Here is a 24,199-nt window from a genome sequence, read left to right as displayed (position 1 = left end):
TGAGTTTTGTTTATAATGTATCATGACCCCGAATACTTTAGTCTGATCTCACAAGGGGCATAATTCAAATTACATTTAGCATAGTATAAAATCAACATGAACACGGATTTTTACTATGTTATTATCACGAAGCCCGATAACTGGTACAGTAAATCGTAAAAACTCCGCAAATTCGGGGCGTGCTTAAAAGTATAAAACAAGATGTTTTGGGTTCTAAATAATGATATAAACTAACAGATTGATAAATAAGGAGTTCACTTTTTAAAGTATGTCAAGTTTTATCCAAAAATATCAAGAAATAAGGAATTACGAAAAGAAAACGTTAAATTCTAGCCGATAACTGGTACAGTGCCAGTAGTTATAAATTTCGAAAGAGATACAAGAACTGTTGTTCGGGTGAGCAAGTGGCCCATGGGCCTCTTTTCTTTTTCATTACCTGTATCTATTGAATATCTCTAGGGACCTTGGTAGATGATCAACAAGCTTATCTGAAATATTGACATCAATCTCTTGTATCGATTGCACTGGTTTAATGCACAGGTACGTTCTATTAATTCAAATGCGTTAAAAAAAAGTGGAATACTGATTTATTTGCCCCATAATTAATGTATTGTTAAGGGCTGCATGGGTTCGATTATTTAGGTTGACGGAACGAGAAAAAATGACTCACAATGATTCTTAACACATTATAATTATTAAGTGCTAATTTGCAACAACAAGGAAAGTGTATACATGTTCTTGTTTTTCATCGTCCCAATACTGACAGCTATTACTCCAAAATAAAGATAAGTTTTTGTCAATTTATGTGCATAATTATATCTTAGGGATAAAAACACGAATCTTATCAGCCACATTATTACGGGGACCTACATAACAGGACCCGGTCAAAATACAGGTAGGTTCTATATACTAAAATCATGCGAGATAACGCCTTCATAGTTCGGAAATATTATTCTATTTGTCTGCTTTTTGGCACCATAGTCGATAAATAAGGTAAAAGATCACTCATCATTCTTTGCCAAGAGTTGATCTCAAACTTTATCGTTTATTTTAATGTCTGGTTTACAACCGTTAAACGTATTTTATCGACTGTGAAACTATGATTAGCTCGTTTTTGTGAATTTGGCGTGCCATATAGTCGTGCTACCACCATTTTACACAAAACGCTGTTGTGCTAGTACAACTTTACACAATACGCTATCGCGCTAGTAAAAAATTACAAAATAAGTGTCGTGCTAGCACAACTTAACACGCTGTTGTTCTAATACGACTATACACAACACGCTGTCGTGTAATGACTGTACGCAACACAACATTACACAACACATGCCGTACGTCGCACTGACACGGCGTACTTAACACGACTTGCCATTGCGTTGTCGTGTTCATTTTTGTTGTGTCGGTAGCACAATTATGGTGAGTTGTGTGAAGAAATGATAGCACGTGTTGTTTAATAGCACCTCGGTGACAGCGTGTTGCGAAGTTGTAAAAGCGGGAGAGCGTGTTTTGTTGTGTTAGCGCAACAGCATATTGCATTGCGTGAAAGCGCAAATCAAGGCGTGGTGGTCATTCATAACGCGCTATTGAGCTTTTGCAGATGACACAATTTGGACACCATATCTATGAACGCGAAGTCACTAAAGTTTACGGACATAAAACTATAGTTAACGACAATAATCTATATTTTACACCTGTAAACAATAGTTCACGCGATCATCTTTATATGTTTCAGAAGTGTAAAACTATATGTAACACTGAAAACAACCATTTGCGATTGCAAAACATAGTCTATCTGATAAATATAGTTTCACGACTGTGAAACTATGATTAAGGAAGGAGTCTTTTCTGGGTTTTTTTACTTCAATGTCTTGTCAAATGTAAATATGATTAATTGTTCGTTAAATCAAGATGAAAGGAAATTAAAATAGTATATTTTTCTTTTTTTTTTTTTACTATCATATTTATTCCAATTTAGTAGTATAAGCTGATAGAAATTCTGATATTCTATCATTTCATTGAAGAATAGAATCTTCAAATCTTAAACAAATGTCTACAGAACTACAAAGAGCTACACTTATTTTTATCATCCTTTACGTTGGGGTAAAAGGCAGTGACCTTGACATGACTTTTATACGAAAACAAAAAGGTCAAATTTGATTAAGCTGATAGAATCAATTGGTTTTATGATCCGTTTGACTGTGTCAAAATTTCATGAATTTCTTATTATAAGAAGTATGTTTGATAACGAGAACGAATGCAAATTATAGTTTACAGATGTGAATCTATATATTTATCAGCAAAATCGATCGTTAACGTCATTTGCAGACAGATAAACTTAGATCATCATGCGTAAACTATAGTGTACAACCGTTAAATATAGTTTTACACATGATAACTATAGTTAAGGAATCGTTAACTAAAGTTTGCGGTTCGTAAACTAACGTTAACAGTCGATAAACATAATTTATCATCTTTGTGTATTTGGCGTGCCATACGACAGCGCATTTTGTAGAGTTGTGCTAGCATGCACGACAGCTAGCGTGTTGTGCAAAGTGCTATCAAGAGGAGTATCGTGCATTTGAACTTTTTTGGGTTTTTTTTTTCAGTTTGTGAGTTCCACATATGTAGACTTTGCGTTTTTTTAAAATTTGCAACAATTTTTTGTTTGTTTTGAATAGATTAGCATTCGTTGTCGGTGCATGTGTTTGCATAAATGTTCTTTTTTATTACATCATGCAAAAAAAAAAACAACAAGAGGAGATATGTCATCGATTAAAAATGTCCTTGAACCACTTGTACTAGAATGCTGGAGAAAACGTACCCATGAGAAAACGTACCCAATTCCTAGGGTACGTTTTCTCTTGGGTACGTTTCCTAGGGTACGTTTTCTCTTGGGTACGTTTTCTCTTGGGTATGTTTTCTCCTGATACCTTGTACTAAGTTCGTTCCCTCCTTCTTTCTCTCTTTGTCAAATGTTCCATGGACATAGCGGATCTCTGAACTTCCCATACGACTTCCCGACACATAGAACCATTTTAACAAGAGCTTGGACTTTGGGTAGTTGTGTCAAACAGCAATGTGACGTAGGCCTGTCTATTTCATTGCTGGCCACTCAGCCATAGCTTTGTGAAATCAACAAGATTTGTCTGGCTTTTGAGCTAAGACTACGCAATCGGTGTATATTTCGCTTGAAACCGCGTCATTTTTAACTTGTTTTGACGCAAAAAATAGATAGCTACGCCCAACCAAAAGTTCAAGGTCTTGTTAAAATGGTTCTAAATTATCTAAGACCAGTTCTTCTATAAAATGTTATAGGTTTCAATATATTGCATGATGATATTTTTGTAAGATATAAACGTTGCCATAAAAAAAATGAACTAAAGCCAACAAATACATCTCACTTATTTTTGGACCAGCGCCTAATCAGGACACTCTAGTGATACATTATATCAACCTAAATGTGTAATTTAGGAAGTCGTTTCATAATGCATGCACGTGCATTGATAGATGCATGGGTATGATAGCATGGACATTGACTTTCAATGTTATATCTGATTTGTGACAGCTATTACATGTATATCATGTCCCAGTATAATATTCATTGTCAAAAGCGTTGCGGACAGTTGAATTCGAATTGATGCTAAGAATTAAACTCACATCTAGACGGACATAACAAATCTCAAGTATGACAATAAAAATGAGTTTTCTCATTGTTTTAGGACTGTGGCTTTCCTTCTGCAGGCTATTTGAAAACGTAAATGAAAATACACGTATTTTAAGAAATATGATGATTCAAACCCAATGCAAGGAATGCGCAATATTGACGTTAAAATATTCCACTGATAAAAGTTTTAATGGTTTTAGCTATGTATTTTTTATTGGTTTGTTTTTCTTTTAAACTATACATTATAAATGTACACACTTTATGCGTCACAAATGCTTTGATTTATGGCATGGTTTTCAGTTCAGCTGAGACATGGCAAAGAAGGTAGCAGTGATCGGGGCTGGAGCCAGTGGACTGCCCGCCATAAAATGTTGTGTGGACGAGGGTCTGCAACCCGTCTGTTTCGAGAGAACCGATCACATAGGTAGTACAAATTTCAATTACTTATCAATCAAATTTTTACCTCTGGCACTCAAGACGTACAATTTTTTGTTTTTGTGATAATCTAATTCAGTTCAGTCAGGTTGCATATTGTCTTGATCGACGAGATGTACATGTACGAGTCTGTCGTCACGTATTCTAGATCTCTCTCTACCTTCTCCACGTCTCTGTTTTTGTGTATGTTATGTGTGTTACGGGACATAAAGTACTTTCTCTCTCTCTCTCTCTCTCTCTCTCTCTCTCTCTCTGTAAATCAGAACAAGATTTTTTGAATTTGTTTGCCAATCAGCATTATATAGTTATATATATGGACAGATAACAAATGGTTCGATTAATGCATACCAGGATTTCAAAGTAATTCATTTTTGCCTTTCTGATGTAAATAAATTTATATGGACAGGAAAAGTACAGTATACTATATACTATTAATAGAGCTTTTTTTTAAAAAAAAAAAGAAGAAGAATAAAACTGAAGGATGAGTCTTTTGTTTCATGAATATATAGGTGGTCTATGGTACTACACGGAAGAGCCGACGGACGGACAGTCCTGTGTAATGAAGTCCACAGTCATCAACACCAGTAAAGAGATGATGTGTTACAGCGACTACCCTATCCCAAAGGAGTACCCAAACTTCATGCACAACAAACACGTTCTCCAGTACTTCAATTTGTATGCGGAGAAATTCGATCTTAAAAAGTATATACGGTTCAAAACAGAGGTAACTTTTGCATTGTAATAAATATATAATTACTCCAGAAATACAGGGATTTCGTAACGTTAAGCTCATTTTGATATTCAATATTCGTATGCGCACGCAATAATACTCAAAATACTGTAGATATGCTTTTTTGGGTAATTATAAATTTTTCTGATAGGTGGTTAACGTGAAGAAGAGCGAGGATTTTAAGACCTCGGGAAAATGGAGTGTAACCACAAGAGATGTCACCACAGGACGGACTGAAGACCACGTGTTTGATGCCGTTATGTTGTGTACTGGTCACCACGCCGATAAAAACGTCCCGGATTTTCCTGGTATATCAGAATATACTTTAAAACTACAATCACCAGTATTTTTGACAATACACTCATTAAAGCGCACGGAACTATATAACAATAAATTGCAGAAAGTGAATTTTAATGCCAGTGTGAAGACGTACTGTTTTCCCTGTTCTATAACTATCATAACTTTCAAATTAGTAATTCGAGTTTCATGTTTTATTGATTGCAATAATCATAATTATTAAGTTTATAAATATGCGAATTACACTCGCACACACACAAAGTTTATTAAAAAAAACTCACAGAAAGCTACACATACTGGTTTGTAGCAATTATCTTCGCGAAAGGATTTATATACTGCACAATACGATAGACAACCAAGGGGTTGATTTGCAGGAAGAAACATTCGCGGGGATAAGTTCTCGCATAACCTGCTCGACGAAATTTTATCACATGGGAATAAAAGTTTGTCAATGTGAAGTACAGAAAACAAAAAACTCTAATGATTACAAATTATATATGACAAATGTCCCTTAAAGTTTTGTTTTTATATACATAGAATGCTAAAACATTTTTATATATCATTTTGATTGGTAGGTTTACAGGACTTTCAGGGTAAAGTCATACATACACACGATTACAGAAAACCACAAGGATATGAAGACAAACAGGTTGTTATCATCGGGATAGGAAACTCGGGGGTGGACTCCGCAGTAGAGTTAAGCCGAGTGGCTAGCCAGGTAACTTACAGAACAGTCATCATTCTCTCTCCAGTGTTGTCGTTGTACTGTATACAGAGAAATATTCGTCCCCGTTTTACATTCAACCACTTTTGACCTCGTTGTCAGTACTAGTGGGCGAATTCAAAGCAATTTTTTTAATTTAACCAAAATTGTTGTGTTCATAAGAGAAGTTATCTATTACATACTGTTCATGGACAAATTCAAAACGGGACGAAACCGTTTGCTTGAACAAAACCACGAATTCAGATAGAAACTTAAGGCAAGCATTCCATATATATGGTTTTATTGATACATGTACATTATTGTAAAGCAGAATGGTAAAAAAAACCTCACGTAATTGTCCGCTGCTGTTCTATTGATAACGAAAGCTATATTATACATGTACATGCACAACAAAAATAACGTGCAATAGGCCTAACTGCAAAAGAGATCAAATTTGAACGTAGTTGGTGTATAGTTTACGTGCAATTTATTTAGTGTTTGATTTAAATTGATAGTAAAGACCAAGTAATCTTTTTCGGCAAATTATGAAAATCAAATTGTTGACGATTAATTTAAAGTTAAATGAATCAATTAGCACGAAATTAAAATTTGAAATTGAGTGAGCAAACAAAGCTTTAAATTGCAGGTATTTTTGAGTACTCGCAGGGGGGCGTGGATCTTCAACCGTGTTGGAGATAAGGGACAACCGGGTGACATGTTATTTTCCAACAGAGCCACAAGGTATGTAGTACCATGTACGTTTGCCTCTCCACATTGAAGAGTTCTTGAGGCTTTATACTTAAAAAGTGGTTTTTTTCCGTGGGTGTTTTTTTTTTTTTTTGCTTATTTTGTAGTATCATCCCATAAATTTGATCGCAAAAAATGTGTCTAATAATATTCTTATACTTATCAACTCATAAATTGCAAATTTTCAAAATTATACATACTCTAGAATCATAACCAAACAAGAGGCCCAGGGGCCATATCGCTCACCTGAGCCTTAACTCTGATCAAATTAGCAGTGAAGTATCAAAATATCTTGACAACTAAGTACAGCAGATCTTGTTAAAAAAAATTTCAAAATCTGCCAATTTTTATCCACATCTTTTTTTTGTTTTGTAAATACCAAGCCCCTTTTGTTGTTGTACCTGTAAGAAGATTTTTCTCTATTTCCTATATACCCCCCCCCCATTTCCTGGCCCCACTTTTCTCTAGGGAATCATGGATTCATCAAACTTAAATCTGCATAACCTGTGCTTTCAAATTAAGTACTGGGTTTTAAACCGAAAACTTTTCCAGAATATTTTTAAATATTTTCTCTATGTATTCCTATGTAAAAATTCAAACTGCCATCGCGACCCCGCCCTACAGCTAGGGACTGTGATTTTGCAAACTTGAATTTTCACTACCCGAGGATGCCTCTACACAAGTTTAAGCTTTTCATGCCAAATAGTCTTTAAAAGAAGATTTTTAAAGATTTTCTCTATATATTCCTATGTAAAAATTCATCCCCCATTGTGGCCTCACCCTACCCCTGGACTATGATTTAACAAACTTTAATCTATACGATCTGGGGATGCTTCCACTCAAATTTGGGCTTTCCTGGCCTAATAGTTTTTGAGAAGAAGATTTTTAAAGATTTTCTCTATATATAAATTTATCCCCCATTGTGGCCCCGCCCTACCCCCCGGTACCATGATTTGAACAAACTTGAATCTACATTATCTGAGGATGGTTACATGCCAATTTGAGCTTTCTTGGCCAAATAGTTTTTAAAAGAAATTTTTTTAAAGATTTTCTCTATATATTCCTGTATAAAAATTTATCCCCCAATTGTGGCCCCACCCTACCCCTGGGGACCATGATTGTAACAAACTTGAATCTACACTATCTGAGGATGCTTCAACTCAAATTTGAGCTTTCCTGGCCTAGTATTTTATGAGAATAAGATTTCCTCTATATATTCCTATGTAAAAATCTATCCCCCCATTGTGGTCCCACCATACCACTAGGGACCATGATTTGAATTAACTTGAATCTACACTACCTGAGGATGCTTCCATTTTAGTTTGAGCTTTTCTGGCCTGTTTTTGAGAAGAAGATTTTTAAAGATTTCCTCTAAATATTCCTATGTAAAACTTGATCCCCCTCTTGTGGCCCCGCCCTACCCCCAGGGACTATGATATGAACAAACTTGAAACTACACTACTTGAGGATGCTTCCATTTTAATTTGAGCATTTCTGGCCTGATAGTTTTTGAGAAGAAGATTTTTAAAGATTTCCTCTATATATTCCTATGTAAAAATTCATCCCCCTATTGTGGCTCCACCCTACCCCCGGGGACCATGATTTGAAAAAACTTAAATCTACACTACCTGAGAATGCTTCCATTTTAATTTGAGCTTTTCTGGCCTAATAGTTTTTGAGAAGATTTTTAAAGATTTCCTCTATATAATCCTATGTAAAACTTGATCCCCCTATTGTGGCCCCACCCTACCCACGGGGACCATGATTTGAACAAACTTGAATCTACACTACTTGAGGATGCTTCCATATTAATTTGAGCTTTTATGGCCAAATAGTTTTTGAGAAGAAGATTTTTAAAGATTTCCTCTATATATTTCTATGTAAAACTTGATCCCCTTTTGTGGCCCCACCCTACCCCCGGGGACCATAATTTGAACTAACTTGAATCTACACTACCTGAGGATGCCTCCACACAAGTTTAAGCTTTTCTGGCCGAATAGTTTTTGAGAAGAAGATTTTTGAAAAATAATAACAAATTTTCAATAATTCTCAATTATCTCCCCTTTAAAGAGGGCGTGGCCCTTCATTTGAACAAACTTGAATCCCCTTCACCAAGTGATGCTTTGTGCCAAATTTGGTTGAAATCTGCCCAGTGGTTCTGGAGAAGAAGAAAATGTGAAAAGTTTACAACGACAACGCCGCCGACGCCAACGCCAACGACAACACCGACGACAGACAACGGACAAATTTTGATCAGAAAAGCTCACTTGAGCTTTCAGCTCAGGTGAGCTAAAAATCCACAACGAAGTTGGTGTTATACAATGTATATGAAAACTTCGTTTCCGGTGTTTTTGTTTTGTTTTTTTTTTCCTTTGTATACATGTATAATTTACTCTGTTGTTATGCTGCCAAATGTTCTATGATTTCTTATATTTTAGGGTTATTTTGAAATTACTGAGCTTCTTCCAAAGCACTGATGAGATGTTTGCAAAGAAACTGAATGAACGATTTGATCATGCCAAGTATTCACTACAGCCCAACTTCCCTCCGTTTTCCTCGCACCCCACTATAAATGATGACCTACCCAACAGAATCATATGTGGCTCTATCAAAATCAAACCTAATGTAAAGAAATTTACCAAGACCGGGGTTGAATTCGAAGACGGGACGTTTGAAGATGACATCGATGCTGTGATTTTGGCCACGGGTTACAGATTTGGGTTCCCCTTTCTAGATAAGTCAGTCATCGATGTAATAAACAACAAGGTAGAGCTGTACAAATCAATGTTTCCCCCTGACCTCGAAAAAAAGACTCTGGCCTGTTTTGGATTTATTCAACCACTTGGCGCCATCATGCCTATCTCAGAACAACAATGTCGTCTGTTCGCCAGGGTTGTCAAGGCAAGATGTTTAAATGGGGTTTTTTTATATCTCAAAGAAAGATCTACCTTTTTCTTTCATTTTTTGAATCCAACGTCATTTGTCTTGCTCTGCTCGATAAAATTAATATAGAGTCGTGGATCGACTGTTTCCGCATTGTAGGGAGATGTCACGCTTCCTAGCAAAGAGGAAATGTGGACCGAGGTCCGTATGAAACTGGACGCCTTGCATAAAAAATATGTCGAAAGTCCAAGGCATACTATTCAGGTGGACTACCTTAACTATATGGATGAAATATCCAAATTGAATGGGAATTTTCCATATTTAGGTATTTTATGATAAGAATACATTCGCTAATTGATTAAATGCTACAGTATGTGATGCTTTATCCATGCGCAACATGATTTCTGCCTTTCTGACAAAAAATAAGGAAAATTATGACCTCAAAATTCATTGCAAAAACTTTTTGAAATACCTTAAGGTATCAATGCACATGAAATAGACAATTATCTTATTTTCATATTTACAGGCAAGTTGTTGTTGAAGGATCCAAAACTGGCTGCGTCCGTCTTCTTTGGTCCTGTAACACCTTACCAGTACAGGGTTATGGGTCCTGGAAAATGGCAAGGTGCCCGAGAAGCCATTTTCACCCAGATGGAGAGAGTTGACTATCCTTTTGCCACGAGGCCGCTTGGCTTTAAAATTGAAAAGGATCAAAAGAAAAGCTTTTGGAAATATTGCTTCTATTTCTTGATTTTAGCATTGCTTGTTCAATTCATTTTCAGGTAGTCAATGTGCTTAAACTGTGATTTTTTATACAAAATACTTTTATAATCTAATCAAGATAAATTTCATTTTTATTCAGATTTTCTAAATATATTCTTTTGAGGACAGTTTTTGAAAGAAATTTATATACGTTTTCATACTAGAATTTTTTTTTTTTAAATGTCAGATATCCTTAAGGCTAAGTTCCATTTCAATAAATCTTCAACAGTGTTCATTTATCAATAATTGTACATCTTACTGAAACAGTGCACTAGCTTAATTGTCGTGCCTGTTTGGGAGGGTAACAGTTGAAATTGACACCCCGAGAAAACCATTGTCAACCGACGCGAAGCGGAGGTTGACAATGGTTTTCTCGGGGTGTCAATTTCAACTGTTATCCTCCCAAACAGGCACTATTTATTTTGTTATACTGAATGTCTTTTTTAAAATTTTTAAGAAAATTTTACTGCTTTTATATAGGAATAACGTGAATTCTACAGCGAACCGTACGCGCATAATTTTCGCGCATGTAACATTTTTTAATGTTACCCGTTGCCAAGTGCGTTGCTAACGCTGAGGGTAATAGTAAATATTATTAACTGCGTCTTAACCAATCAGATTTCAGTATTTAACATGAAAGTATAACAAAATGATATATCTTTTATACTGATACGTAATAAAAACAATACCGGTTTATGCATATATTGGGCCTTTGCCAATTATTGTAATTGTGTTTTCTATTATAACTGTTTAAGGTACCTCACTACACCTACACTTATACTTTTTGAGACACTACGTCACAAGATGGCGATTTAAATGTTTTGTTAAACTGTTTAAATCGTTCGATTGGGTTGTATATCGTCGTAGCTAAGTGGCTAAAGTATTAGGCTTCTGAACCGCAGATCATGAGTTCGAATCTGCCTGGAGCTTTTGTTCATGTTAACTGAATTAAATTTTTGAAAATGTAATTTTTCATCCAAAATTGCACATTTTTTTGCCTATTAGACTTAAATACTTCTTATCCATTATGATATCTATCATAGTCAAGTAATTTTCTGCTGATTGGAGAAAATATTTCACGGTGTAGTGAGCCACCTTAATGCATACTGATGTTTAGGTACATTATTTGGACTTTACATGACGTCAACAGTCTCTCATAAAGAATTACATCTTTACAATCGATAATCTTCATGTCATGATGTCAGAATCCCGCCTGATGAATTATAGAAATATATCTGAACATGTCAGATGTCAATTTAAAGTTTATGCTACGAAATAAAAACATCCTTTAATAGTTACACTTCATTAACACTTTATTGCATGGTGTATTATGTATAAGCACTGAGAATTACTTTCACACTGGTGTGTTTATAGTCAGTTCATACGAACACTGTTTCTCATAACTTGATTGAAGTTTTGCGAATGAATATTAGCTCCAAAGACCAAAAAACAGAATTAATAATTATATCAATAAAAAAAAATTTATTTTTTTATTTACATTCATTAAAGCATTTAGAAAATATAAATGCATTGCTACAAAACATCGTAGAAAAGCAAACCCTTTCAAAATTGGCATTCTATTTACAAGTTCACCATCTAAATTCTTGCACTGAAGTCTGAGAATGGATTAAAAAAGAAAGAGTGGATTAATTGATTGGTATAGATTTTATTGTAAGTGAACTGCATAGATACAATATCACAGCTATTTCCACAAATTCTTGTGTTTGTATATATATATATAAAATATTATGTCACTGTCAAAAAAATCTTTTCATAGAAGGAATTGTGGACGGAACAAAAAAATGTCAACACAATTGTTGACTCCCTCTCCCTAAATAATAATAAAATTAATATATATTTTTTAAAAAAAACAAAAAACAAATATATTTCAAAAATTAAATTAAATCATGTACATGTATGCTTAGAATATGAGTATATGGATTCTTTGACACTTGGTGGTGAGCTTAGATAGTTAGCACTGAAACTGAAAAGTAAACTACCGGTATATATCTTTTTGTTGAAATAATCTTCACTGAGACTTTGCATCTTTCACTACTGGTGACCTGGACCATCTAACCTTCACAGTTTATTAAGCTGGTAGGATGATGATCCCCGTTATGTCGGTATAACCTCCACCTGCTGCGATGGCGCGGACAATCATGTACACCTTTAGGCGAGACATGCTGGTGATTGAGTCAGGTAGACGGAATGTAACCCTCGTAGACAGTGTCTCCTGCCATTGGACGATATCACTCCCCCCCTGAGCTGTTCCTGCAGATACCTCAAACCGCAAAGGATGCTGGGAACTAAAAATCCCGTCCCACGAGACATCAAATTCCTTGTCACTGCCTCTCCATGTCATGGACAATTCCTTAGAAGCTACAAACAAGTATTGAAGAAGTTATCAGATGCTTGTTAAAAGAACAAAATATATATCACTTATCCATTTCTGAGGCATACAAATATTTCTTGGGACATAATGCATCAGCTGTTCGAATTTATAACACTAGAAATCATCAAATACATGTAGCACTTAGGTCAGCATATAAAAGTGATTATTTTATTTTTACGTAAAATAAACATTGTATCCTAATAAAAAATTCTACTTTTTTAAATATATTTGGTACACGTACCATCTTTGACGGGGTTGCCAGACTCCACAGTAAGGTTATAGTGTAGAGGCAAGCTACGCTCCAGTAGTTTGTTGATCGCCTGAAGGGTCACATTTATCTGCCCTTGTCCTAGCTCCACATTCCCTATGTTGGTAAACATGATCTCCTGGGCATCAGAAAATGTCAGCCCTTCTCCATTCAGGTTGTACTGGTTACTGCTGACGGAGAGCTACATGTATAAAAGATTTTCTATTTTCAATACTTAGTATTTCAAGAGCATAAAAGTAGTTGATTTATTCACTTGGGTAAAATCTTGCAAAGTACCATACTAAGGTGTGATATTTGCACTACTATATGTCAACAAAGGACTATGTGCACTTTAATGCATTTATTGCCCCCAAAATTAAAGTTTTATTAAGAGCTTTAAAAATAAGGTGGAAGATAGTTAGAATCATATTGAAAATAAGGGTGCAAAAGGTTATCACTTCAGTGACGTCATAATGTAGAATTGGTGTCATGAAGATTGCCTAATTTTGATAAATTGATGTTTTGTAGCGAAATATGGGTGTTTTCCGATGTTTTTTCGACTGGGAAACATCAAGCGGAGGCTTGCTCAAGTTACATTTTTTAGTATTAAGTGTATAATGATCTGAAGAAAAACATGTTAAAATCTTACTTGAGCAGACCTGTGCTCTATACTTCTGAATGCAAAATATAAAGCAAAAATGAAAATATTTTTATTTGTTTACAAATTTGCAGGAATTAGGTCATTTAGTTGATGTCATAGATCAATAGGGAATGAGCAATGATGACTAAAATCAAGATTAAAGTGATAGGCGTCCACTGTACAATGATTGTTTGAGATTTGATTTTTATACAACACTATTTAAAAATTGGTTAAAATTGGGGGCAGATAATTGACCATACCACACATAGTCCTTTTACAGCACACTGCACAAGCAACATTCATTACCTATTCAATCAACAATTAACCTAAGCTAGGGCTGTGTTTCACAAAAGAACTTATCACGCAAGACCAAATCAATTAATAAATGATATATTGATCACAAACTAATTAATGTTAACTTTTATTCTAAGGGCTGTAAAATATGATTATAGAAGTCCAAATAAGCTGTATATTAAGGTGTAATATCCCTCTGCTATTAATTTTACCATATATTTTTTTTTTTTTATTTCATATTGATTTTCATGAAAGTCAATATAAATACAAAATTAAAAATATTAAATGTATATGAAAATAATATATAGTTTTATACACTGTCATTTCATATTATAAAACATAATGAAGTGCTGATTTTTAGTTCAGAATAGCACTTTGTAATATAGGTTGCTTCAATCAGCAAGAGTTATCTTTCTATATCGAACACTATTGGAAGGTTTTTACATACAATCATGTTTTACATTCAGTACATGATAAATTGCCACAGTTTCAAATTTTTCAGAAACGTTTTTCTTTTAATTTGGATAAGATAATAGTAAATGGATCCATGTGTTTGAGAAGTGCTAAAAATGTAAACGAGAGCATTTTTATTTGTTATAACACAAAAAGGGGATCAAATGAATGATCTTCAAGTAATTGGTATGATCTCGATTTAGGGATATGTTGCCTTGAATAAAATGTGATATTGGTGTTTTTTTTTAAGTTTTGTTTTCCCATATATGTTCTCTCAGAGTAGAAATTCCTTACTCAATTTAAAACATTTGAAATGTTATAACTAATAAGTTTCAAATGATGATAAACAAGTCTACATTTGCAATTTTGTTGGCCACGTTTTTCCAAATTATTTCATTCACCTCTGTGAACGAGCTATTAAAAGAGAAATCAAAATTTTCTAGCAAAAAATTCTCTAGCCTAAAACATCAAACACAAACTGTTCAAGTACTAAACTAGTACATAAAGTTAAGTTATATTTCTACAAGAATAGAATTCCTGGGTCCCCCGCCGGTCAAGCAGTATACTAGTATCGACCAAGGCTGATTTAGGAACTTGACCAAGGTATTTGTGGTATAAACATTTGGTATAAATTTCATGTAAATCCGTCAAAATTTGTAGGCGTGAGAGAGCTTACAAGGTCAATGTTTGGATAAAACGGAGTCTTTATTGTGGTCAAAGTCCCATTACTCCAACAAAAAGTATCGATCAATGCTGATTTTCGAACTTGACCAAAGTATTAGTAGTATAAACATTTGGTATAAATTTAATGAAAATCCGTCAAAGTTTGTAGGCATGCGAGCGCTTACAAGGTCAATGTTTGGATAAAACGGAGTCATTATTGTGGTCAAAGTCCCATAACTCCAACAAAAAGTATCGACCAATGCTGATTTTCGAACTTGACCAAAGTATTAGTGGTATAAACATTTGGTATAAATTTAATCAAAATTTGTAGGCATGAGAGCGCTTACAAAAAAGTGTGACGCACGGACGCAAGCCCGGCATTTCTATGTCCCCGCTCCGCGTTGCGGAAGGGGACAAAAAAAAATTAATCCATCAGGGTAGGGGGAAGGGTATATACATGTATTTATTGCCTCATAAAAATTTGCTTCCTGTGATTTTTTGTAAAAGTTTTTATTACTTTTTTGCCCCTGCTAAAAGTTTCTTTTTCTATATTTAAATTTTTAAAAATGTTGTCTTCCAACATAAATTGGGGCCTAGCACCACCTCCCTTGTTGCTACATGCCTTGATAATTGTGAGTTAATTAAAAGAAACGAAGTGAGATTATTTTCTACAGAAGTTATCTCTCTTATCAGTGGGAGATTCAACTTTTATATAAATTTTGTTCATTGAAAATGAATCCATGAAACTGAAAATATTTCTTTTGTAAAACGCAGTCCAGGGTCACTGTATTTTAGTAAAAAACAATATGATGAAAATTTATTGACAGGTATACAATTACCAGTACATGCAAGTCAGGTTTAAACCCGTTACCCATCTAAGTGGAGTCTTAACTTGCCTTGTACTGCTGCACACCGATTTTGTCCTCCACCCCACTCCACACAATCTTCAGGTTGTTGGTCACGCTCTGATAATAATCCAGGGCTGGGTACTCGGTCAGTGACAGGGGTAGGGTCCTGATGACAGCCGAGGCCATGGAGGGGGGCTGGTCATAAATGGTCACACCATCAGACGATAAACTAGAGATCAGTCCAGCCTTGTTCTGACACTGTAAAGTGGAGTACACGGTTTTCCCCTGGAGAACGCTGGCATCAAAGTCTTTATATGTTCTACGGCTATCAATATTAATTCTCTTAAAGCTCTGAACCTCAATGCCTTTTGGCTGGTACCCTATGAAAATGTTTTGAAGAAATACATGTAAAATTATGATTAAAAAAATTATGAATAAACACTTTGGCATGAAACTTTTGCAGGCAATTCCTCATATCCAAACAATGACCTGCATTATCTAGGTCAAAATGCAGTCAACCAAGTATCGTAATATGGGTTCACATTAAGATTGGATGTATTTTTCAGAGTATCCCAAAAATATTTACATGGGCAATCAAGATCATAATAAAAGATCTTGACACAAATTTTTTGTATGCAGTGCCAAGTTTAATTTCTCATCAGCCAATATTTTATTTTGTAATAAAAATATTTAAGATTACCATTACATCAAATGAAGTTTCTAAAATGATAAACAGTCATCATCATATTGATGCAAAGTCCACAATACTGTTTCAGAAAAGTCGGAGACATTATTCAATAAACTGGCATCACAGGCATGTCTTTGTTGATTTCAAGCTTGTTCTTTAATCTTCATGCATTAAATTCTACATGTATTTCTGAATCTTCCTCTATCCCTGTTACCCATCACTAAACACACCATCTGACACATGCTACTGGTTTATGTAGGTACCCGTATATGCTGTACTTACCTATTGCCCATTCACAGTAATCCAGACCGGATTCATCATCAGTAACCTTCCAGTTGACGTACACTGTATTCTCCTTCCACGAATCCAGATCCTCTCCTTTGAAACACATGAAAGACATCTTGCATAAGAGTTTTGATAAATATGTCAATGACTTGCAAAACAGTGAAAAAAAGCTTTTTTGCATGACATGGGCAAGTTTTTCTATAAAATGCCATGAAAAAAGTGAAGTAATTAACCTTTAAGAAATAAAGATTTCAAGTTTTTCTGATAAATACATTACAACCCAGTAGAGTTTTTAGCTTCAGTTGTGATGTAAAAATAACTTTTTAAAACAAGGATTTATTAATTAATATATCTTATTAATAATGTATGTAAATAAGTATGAAGTACCTATGAAATCTCCATCCAAAACTTCTTCAATAATTGGGGAGGTCAGATCCACAAGAATTTTATCGGAATAAGAAATGCCCTCAAACCCTGCTGAGTTTTTGGCTACAGTTGTAATATAAATGTAGGAGTTATGGATCAAAGTCACCAGGGAGTTGTATGCAAAGTTTGACAATCCTACACTCTGGAAATTCTGCAACTGTGTTCCTCCTTTAGTGTATCCTGTAATTTAAAAATATGACATTCAAGTCATGCAAGTAGTTGCAATCAGTCTTGGAAATTCCATGTACAGTGTTGACAAAATCAAGTCTATATAATTTCATTTTGCTGATAGATAAGTGATTCAATTCCTTGATAAATTGCGATTATTTACCAATTGCCCACAGGTACTCTGTGATGGAACTGACATCCTCAATAAAGCTCCAGGATCCATGTACTGATCCCCACTCATGCAGGTACACCACATGGGCCTGTACATGTAATCCACTTGTTCCGTTGTTCTGATCCCTCTCCACATGTTCCACCAATACATTATCCACATAGATCCCAGTCCTGTCATCCACACTGCCCAGTTCAAACACGGCAGACCCTTCCCTGGCCACAAAGTAGAAGGTGTGTTTGTGCCAAGAAATCTCCTCCCTGGCCGTAGACTGCCCACCATCTCCTCTGTAGGCCTTGGTGTAGATCAGGAACACATGCTTTTTGTCGGCTACCTGAACAAAGCCCTCTTTGTTGGACTGTGTAGAACTGCTGATGGACAGGTGACTGGAGAAGAAACTGACTCGGTACAACCCTCCCACCATCAGACCACTCAGAATCTGACTCACACTACCCCTGACAAACAAGAAGGAGCGCCCATTCCTGGCCAGGTTCTTGTTGGAGGAAACTACTGCAGCACACCCTCCACTGGACAAATTCCAGCTGCTGGGCATATAGTCCACACTCACATTACAAATGTTGGTGGCATTCACATCCCCTGACTGCAAAACGTTAGGAGATGTCTCAAAAGATGGATTGTTTAGAATGTTGCTCCCTGAGTGGAAGAGATACTGTGGTTCTGGGGGAGTGGTATCTATAGTGACTCCATCAGAGACAACCACACTGGACTTGTAGCCAACATTGTCCACAGCATACACCTTGTTGTAGTAGGTGCTACCTAAAGGAAATGAAAAACAACTCACTTCAAAGAAGTTATCTTCAGAATGAAAACAACTAAAGCAGCAATGGTAAAAAGAACAAGAGGCCTGGGGGCCACATCACTCACCTGATCAACAATAGCGTTAACTCTTATCAAATCAGCATTTCAGTATCAAAATCAAAATATCCTGACAACCAAGTACAGTAGATCTTGCTCCAAAAAAAAATCTGCTGATTTTTATCCACATATTTCTACGGTAAATACCAAGCCCCTTTTGTTGTTTACGTATTTGTACGAAGATTTTTCTCTTTTCCTAATTTCCTATATACCCCCCCCCCCCCCATACACACACACTTTGTGGCCCAACTTTTCACTAGGAAATCATGTTTTAATCAAACTTTAATCTGCACAACCTGTGCTTTCACACTATATCTTCCCATGTAAAAAATTAACACCCCCCAATGTGGCCCCATCATAACCTGGGGATCATGATTTTAACAAACTTGAATCTACACTTTCTGAGGATGCTTCCACACAAGTTTAAGTTTTTCTGGCAAAATGGTTTTTGAGAAGAAGATTTTTAAAGATTTTCTCTATACATGACATTCCCATGTAAAAAATTGACGCCCCCAATTGTGGCCCCATCCTACCCCTGGGGACAACCATGATTTAAATAAACTTGAATCTACACTATCTGAGGATGCTTCCACACAAGTTTAAGTTTTTCTGGCCAAATGGTTTTTAAGAAGATTTTTTAAGATTTTCTCTACATATTCCTAATATAAAAATTTGACCCCCCTCCCCATTGTGGCCCTACCCTACTCCTGGGGACGCCATGATTTAAACAAACTTAAATCTACACCATCTGAGGATGCTTCAACTCAAATTTGAAATTTTCTGGCCTAATAGGTTTTGAGAAGAAGACCTTTATAGAAAACTGACAAATTTTGATCAGAAAAGCTCATGTGAGCTTTCAGCTCAGGTGAGCTTAAAATTATTGGATTTCCTTCATGTATTTGAAAAGAAAATGAAAATTTTATAATGAAGCAGAAGTTGATCTGACCAATATTTTTACTGAAAAAACATAAACATTTTTATTATACGAGAACTATAACTGTTTACAACACAAATGGTGTTATATCTATAACTTACTGTGGTTGAGGGGAGTGGTCAGAGTCCTGGAGACTGAGGTGTGTAGCCCTACTACCTCCCATCCAACATGTCCACACTCCACGTCAGCATGCTTTCTTGTGACTTGAGGGGTGGATCCTACACACCAGTAGTAGACTCTGACCCCCGACCCAACGTCTGAAAACCCGTGCCAGTGAGCCGCTACAATGTCTGACTTATTCTGGAACTCCCAGTCATGCAAGCCTAAATATGACAGTAAACTTTGCAATGTTAACTAACAACAAACAATTAAATGTAGTAACGGTCAATTTTCAATGAATTGTTATTTTTATGAATTGTTATTTTTTTTTAAAATAAGAAGAAAACTTTTTATATTTCAGTCTGTTTTAAAACTGAACAGCCTCCATACCTATTCCATCAAACACTATTCCCTCCACAGGCTTGTATTTGTCTGGCTTGAATCCGTCGGATGACTCGGTGTGATGGATATCCGAGAATCCATAAGCCTGGACGTTACTATAGTAGGTGATTCCTGGCAGGAGAACAGAGGACCTCATGATATCAAATGAGGTCTGTGTCCCTGGAAGGTCCTCTTCAGTGTCCATGATGTCATGTCCTATCATGCAATTAAATTACTAAATAGCTTGTTAACAGTGACCAAAAAAAGTACCAAAAGTTGATATAGGTATTACAGAAAAATGGCAAATTATATCTTTAATGACAACTGTCAAACTTCAGAGCAGTATCTTTATACTATTTACAGTATTGTATAACTGTATACCTCCCGGATATGTGCTGATGTACAGATGGAACGTCTTGATTGCATTCTCAGCATCCAGAAACTTGTTCTTCCATTCAACACTGAAGGGATAGCCTCCTTTCATAAAGTCTTGATCTACAAAACTGTTTCCCAACATCTTTTCTCTTACCTGCAAAAGACATTACTAGGTACATGTATTAAATAAAAATCATTAATAATAGACCCCACAAATTTAATGCATCAAACATTTAATTAAACTTTGTCAGAGTCATTTAATCCCTTTTTTTAGATTTCAAAGTTCATCTCGAGGGGGGAGGGGAAATAAATGAACATGTATTTTTGTAAAAATACAATGATGGCTCTTGAAATTTTACAAAAGTTGTCAAGCTCTTGCATTCTGTACACTCAACTGATTCAAGTTTTTAAAACTTATCTAATTGACTTACAGCACTGCCTAGTTTGTTTGTTACAGAAGGCCTCTCTGTTGCAATAGTCACACCATCGGATTTAAAAATTGCAAAGGTGTTTTCATCATACCAAACTTTCAGGAAAAAGGAATATTTCACTTTCTCCTTCAAGTAAACGCCTGTAACATAATTCATCAATTTAAATGTATCATCAAATAAAATGTTTTCAACAATTTAGCACAAATTACTTTAAAGATTTACAAAATCTTCTGGTACATGTAATCTAGCAAAATCTCCTGCTTATCTATAAACCAGGTTCATTAACGAGATGCAAAGCTTTTGAGAATGTTCCTGTTAATGAATATTTAACCTTGTTCAGTCTGGTAGACTTGCTTCAAATTCTGTCCCGCATCATGCCAGATCCTCTCAGTGGCCTGATGAAAGACACCCTCTGGGGAGGGTTTTTCCGTGTACCCCACACTCCACTGGTACCTAAAAGCACAAAGAATAAAAATTGTGTTAGAGGACAAATCAAAGTACCGGGTATTTACATTTTTAAATTCAATCATATCAGAAATGTTAATGTCATGTCCCAAATACCAAGTAACAAGAAGTTCCCATAATCATTGATAAAACCTACCCTAAGAAATAAGCCAGCTTTGGACCCAATAAAGTATAATTGTGCTTTTGACAAGTTATTCTTTTCAAGAAAGCAATAATATTGTTATGCATATTTTTACTCATTCTCTACAAAAAAAGTATATTTTTTGGTGTCACACACAATCTAGCATAGCAAACAATACCACACCATATTATAACTTCACAAGTTTTGCTACAAGTGTCTTACAGCATAGCAAAAATGAGTTAAGCTTTGCATTTAAAAGTCATACAATACCAGTTTTTGACTCTGTAAAAAAATGAATGAATTAACCATTTCTTTCTAGTTTTAGAGAGAGAGAGAGAGAGAGAGAGAGAGAGAGAGAGAGAGAGAGAGAGAGAGAGAGAGAGAGAGAATATTTATAAAACAGAATAGTTGGTAAAAATATAAATTATTCCCTTTTTATACATTTACTTGATTTTACATTTTTTAAAATGGTTTTGGAGAACATACCAATCAGGAGCATCTCCAAAGTTGTTGACTATAGCCCAGCGTCCCTGTAGCACCACATTGGATGGAGTGTAGTCTACATCCTGGGTCCCACTTCCTGCTACATCATACACTTGTAATATGTTGTTCTGATCTGTAGCAAAGTATTCAACGTTGTGTCTTAATTAAGAAGAAGTCTATGACAACTCAACAACGTCTCGTATATTATCAACATTATCGGCAAATTTTATTACTGGCATTCAAAAAGGTGATTTTCACTGTAAAATCAAAATGAATCCACACAACTATCTGGAAAGTTTTATAATATCTTTTTTAATATTTATCCAATATTGAAACATTCAAGATATCTTTTTTATTTGTCGTTCAGTTTTTTACAAACCAAGAAAATAATGAGACTTTAAAAAAAAAGAGGAATATGAATCACTATTGAAGCAAAAGTCTATGCCAAAAATAGGAAAACTAACTTTTAGAGATTACTTTTTTTTAAGATGAACTATTACAGATACAAGAAAATCATTAGTCTCAAAATTTCAGGCAACTGGAAAATTATCTTAATTAGTCTTAATCAAGACTAACAAGAAACAAGAGGCCCATGGGCCACATCGCTCACCTGAGGAACAATAGGTATGATAAAATCAGCTTAATGGAGTCATAATACAAACTATCTGGACAATGTACAATAATACATGTAGATCCTGTATAAATAAAATCCATTTTCCCCTGGATATTCTTATGTTTATAATCATTAGTCCCCTTTCTGACAGGATGATTTTATAGTCATGTCATATGTTGAGTATTGCAGTTCTCAAAAAGATCCTTAACAATAGTTTATACATCGGATATAAACGTACATCAAACTCTGAACCTTCTCGTGAGGCCAAAGAATTGTCCTGGGGCCAAAGTCTTAATAATTATAAAGAATCATCTGGCTGATTAGTTTCTGAGAAGATTTTTAAAGATTTACCCTATATATTCCTCTGTTAAACTTTGACCCCCCATTGTGGCCCCACCCTACCCCTGAGGATCATGATTTTCACAACCTTGAATCTACACAACCTGAGGATGCTTTCACACAAGTTTCAGCTTTCCTGGCTGATTAGTTTTTGAGAAGAAGATTTTTAAATATTTACTCTGTTTATTCCTATGTAAAATATCGACCTCCCATTGTGGCCCAAACCTATCCCCAGGGGTCATGATTTTCACAAATTTGAATCTACACTACTTGAGGATGCTTCCACACAAGTGCCAGCTTTCCTGGCTAATTAGTTTCTGAGAAGAAGATTTTTAAAGATTTACTCTATATAATCATATGTTAAACTTCGATCCCCCATTGTGGCCCCAACCTACCCCCAGGGGTTATTATTTTCACAACTTTGAATCTACACTACCTGAGGATGCTTCCACACAAGTTTCAGCTTTGCCGGCTGATTAGTTTCTGAGAAGAAGATTTTTAAAGATTTACTCTATATATTCATATGTTAAACTTCGATCCCCCATTGTGGCCCCACCCTACCCCCGGGGGTAATGATTTTCACAACTTTGAATTTACACTACCTGAGGATGCATCCACACAAGTGTCAGCTTTTCTGGCTGATTTGTTTCTGAGAAGCAGATTTTTAAAGATATACTGTATATATTCCTATGTAAAACTTCGATCCCCCATTGTGGCCCCACCCTACCCCAGGGGGTCATGATTTTCATAACTATGAATCTACACTACCTGAGGATGCATCCACACAAGTGTCAGCTTTCCTGGCTGATTAGTTTCTGAGAAGAAGATTTTTAAAGATATACTGTATATATTCCTATGTAAAACTTCCACCCCCACCCCCCCCCCCATTGTGGCCCCACCCTCAGGTGAGCTAAAAAGATTAAGTTTACAATACAATAAGTTGTTAAAGTTGGTTTTTGGAAGAACAGACTTTGAACATTTTCTTAATAAATATTGACAATTTTTTTACTTTTTTAATCTTTAGTTTTTAAGATCTGTGTACAAACATAGAATTGTGAGCAAATCTTTGTATCTTGCTTATAATTCGAAGCTTAACACTCAAATATGGTTAGTAAATAGAAATTGTAAACAATTAAACACAAGAAACATGCACTATAACAAATAAAGAACACAATTTATTTTTTCGAAATGAATCATATATATAAACATGTATATACCTACATATTTCCGTCAGCGATATCAAAAGAAAATGCCGAATTACCGATAGAAGGAATTGTATTTCAGTACCCCTACATCAGATTTTGCTTAATTTGCGCAGGTAAACAGTTAACTGTTTGATTTACCGAAGTATCTGTTTGAATTGATACGTAAAAATCACGAAATACCTGTAGACGATAGTTTCCAGGTTTAAAAGCGTAAATAATGAAAACGAAACGAAAATCCGAACAAGCTAACACCAACACACTTGTTTGATCCTTGTTGGAACAATTAGAAAATTAATCAATAAACAATAAAAACAGAGGGAAATGCACTTTAGTACGTTGTTAATGCATCAGATTTAATCATTTTCGCAGGTAAACATTTACCG

General features: G+C 35.3%; 2 protein-coding genes across 4 annotated transcripts in view; one reads left to right on the top strand and one right to left on the bottom strand.

The window, feature by feature from the left end:
• The first annotated feature begins 452 nt into the window (after positions 1-452).
• On the top strand, positions 453-10,500 carry LOC128186526 (flavin-containing monooxygenase 5-like). Of its 2 annotated transcripts, none has more exons than XM_052856332.1 (9): positions 453-540; positions 3,965-4,088; positions 4,609-4,823; positions 4,981-5,137; positions 5,702-5,844; positions 6,476-6,570; positions 9,015-9,477; positions 9,619-9,784; positions 9,986-10,500. In XM_052856332.1, the coding sequence occupies exons 2-9, from the start codon at positions 3,977-3,979 to the stop codon at positions 10,243-10,245; spliced, it is 1,611 nt and encodes a 536-aa protein (XP_052712292.1). In that variant the 5' UTR covers positions 453-540; positions 3,965-3,976; the 3' UTR covers positions 10,246-10,500. The 2 variants fall into 2 exon arrangements, with proteins under 2 accessions (XP_052712292.1, XP_052712283.1); XM_052856323.1 differs by lacking the exon at positions 453-540 and adding an exon at positions 825-895.
• Positions 10,501-11,867: 1,367 nt separating this feature from the next.
• LOC128176136 (uncharacterized) overlaps positions 11,868-24,199 on the bottom strand; it is a 51,907-nt gene continuing 39,575 nt past the window's right edge. The window contains exons 42-53 of one of the 2 annotated variants that reach the window (XM_052842229.1): positions 21,663-21,792; positions 20,922-21,043; positions 20,591-20,730; positions 20,166-20,313; positions 19,794-20,000; positions 19,402-19,627; positions 17,489-18,267; positions 17,119-17,337; positions 16,729-16,824; positions 15,807-16,138; positions 12,855-13,062; positions 11,868-12,600 (exon numbers count right to left, since the gene is read on the bottom strand). In XM_052842229.1, the coding sequence (XP_052698189.1) occupies positions 12,311-12,600; positions 12,855-13,062; positions 15,807-16,138; positions 16,729-16,824; positions 17,119-17,337; positions 17,489-18,267; positions 19,402-19,627; positions 19,794-20,000; positions 20,166-20,313; positions 20,591-20,730; positions 20,922-21,043; positions 21,663-21,792 (2,897 nt within the window). In that variant the 3' untranslated portion in view covers positions 11,868-12,310. Of the gene's footprint in view, positions 12,601-12,854; positions 13,063-15,806; positions 16,139-16,728; positions 16,825-17,118; positions 17,338-17,488; positions 18,272-19,401; positions 19,628-19,793; positions 20,001-20,165; positions 20,314-20,590; positions 20,731-20,921; positions 21,044-21,662; positions 21,793-24,199 lie in introns of both variants that reach the window. The other variant, XM_052842220.1, reaches the window with a different exon arrangement.

Source organism: Crassostrea angulata, chromosome 1 (assembly GCF_025612915.1).
Source record: "Crassostrea angulata isolate pt1a10 chromosome 1, ASM2561291v2, whole genome shotgun sequence".
NCBI classification, from domain to species: Eukaryota; Metazoa; Mollusca; class Bivalvia; order Ostreida; family Ostreidae; genus Magallana; species Magallana angulata.
This window is presented reverse-complemented; position numbering and strand designations above follow the sequence as displayed.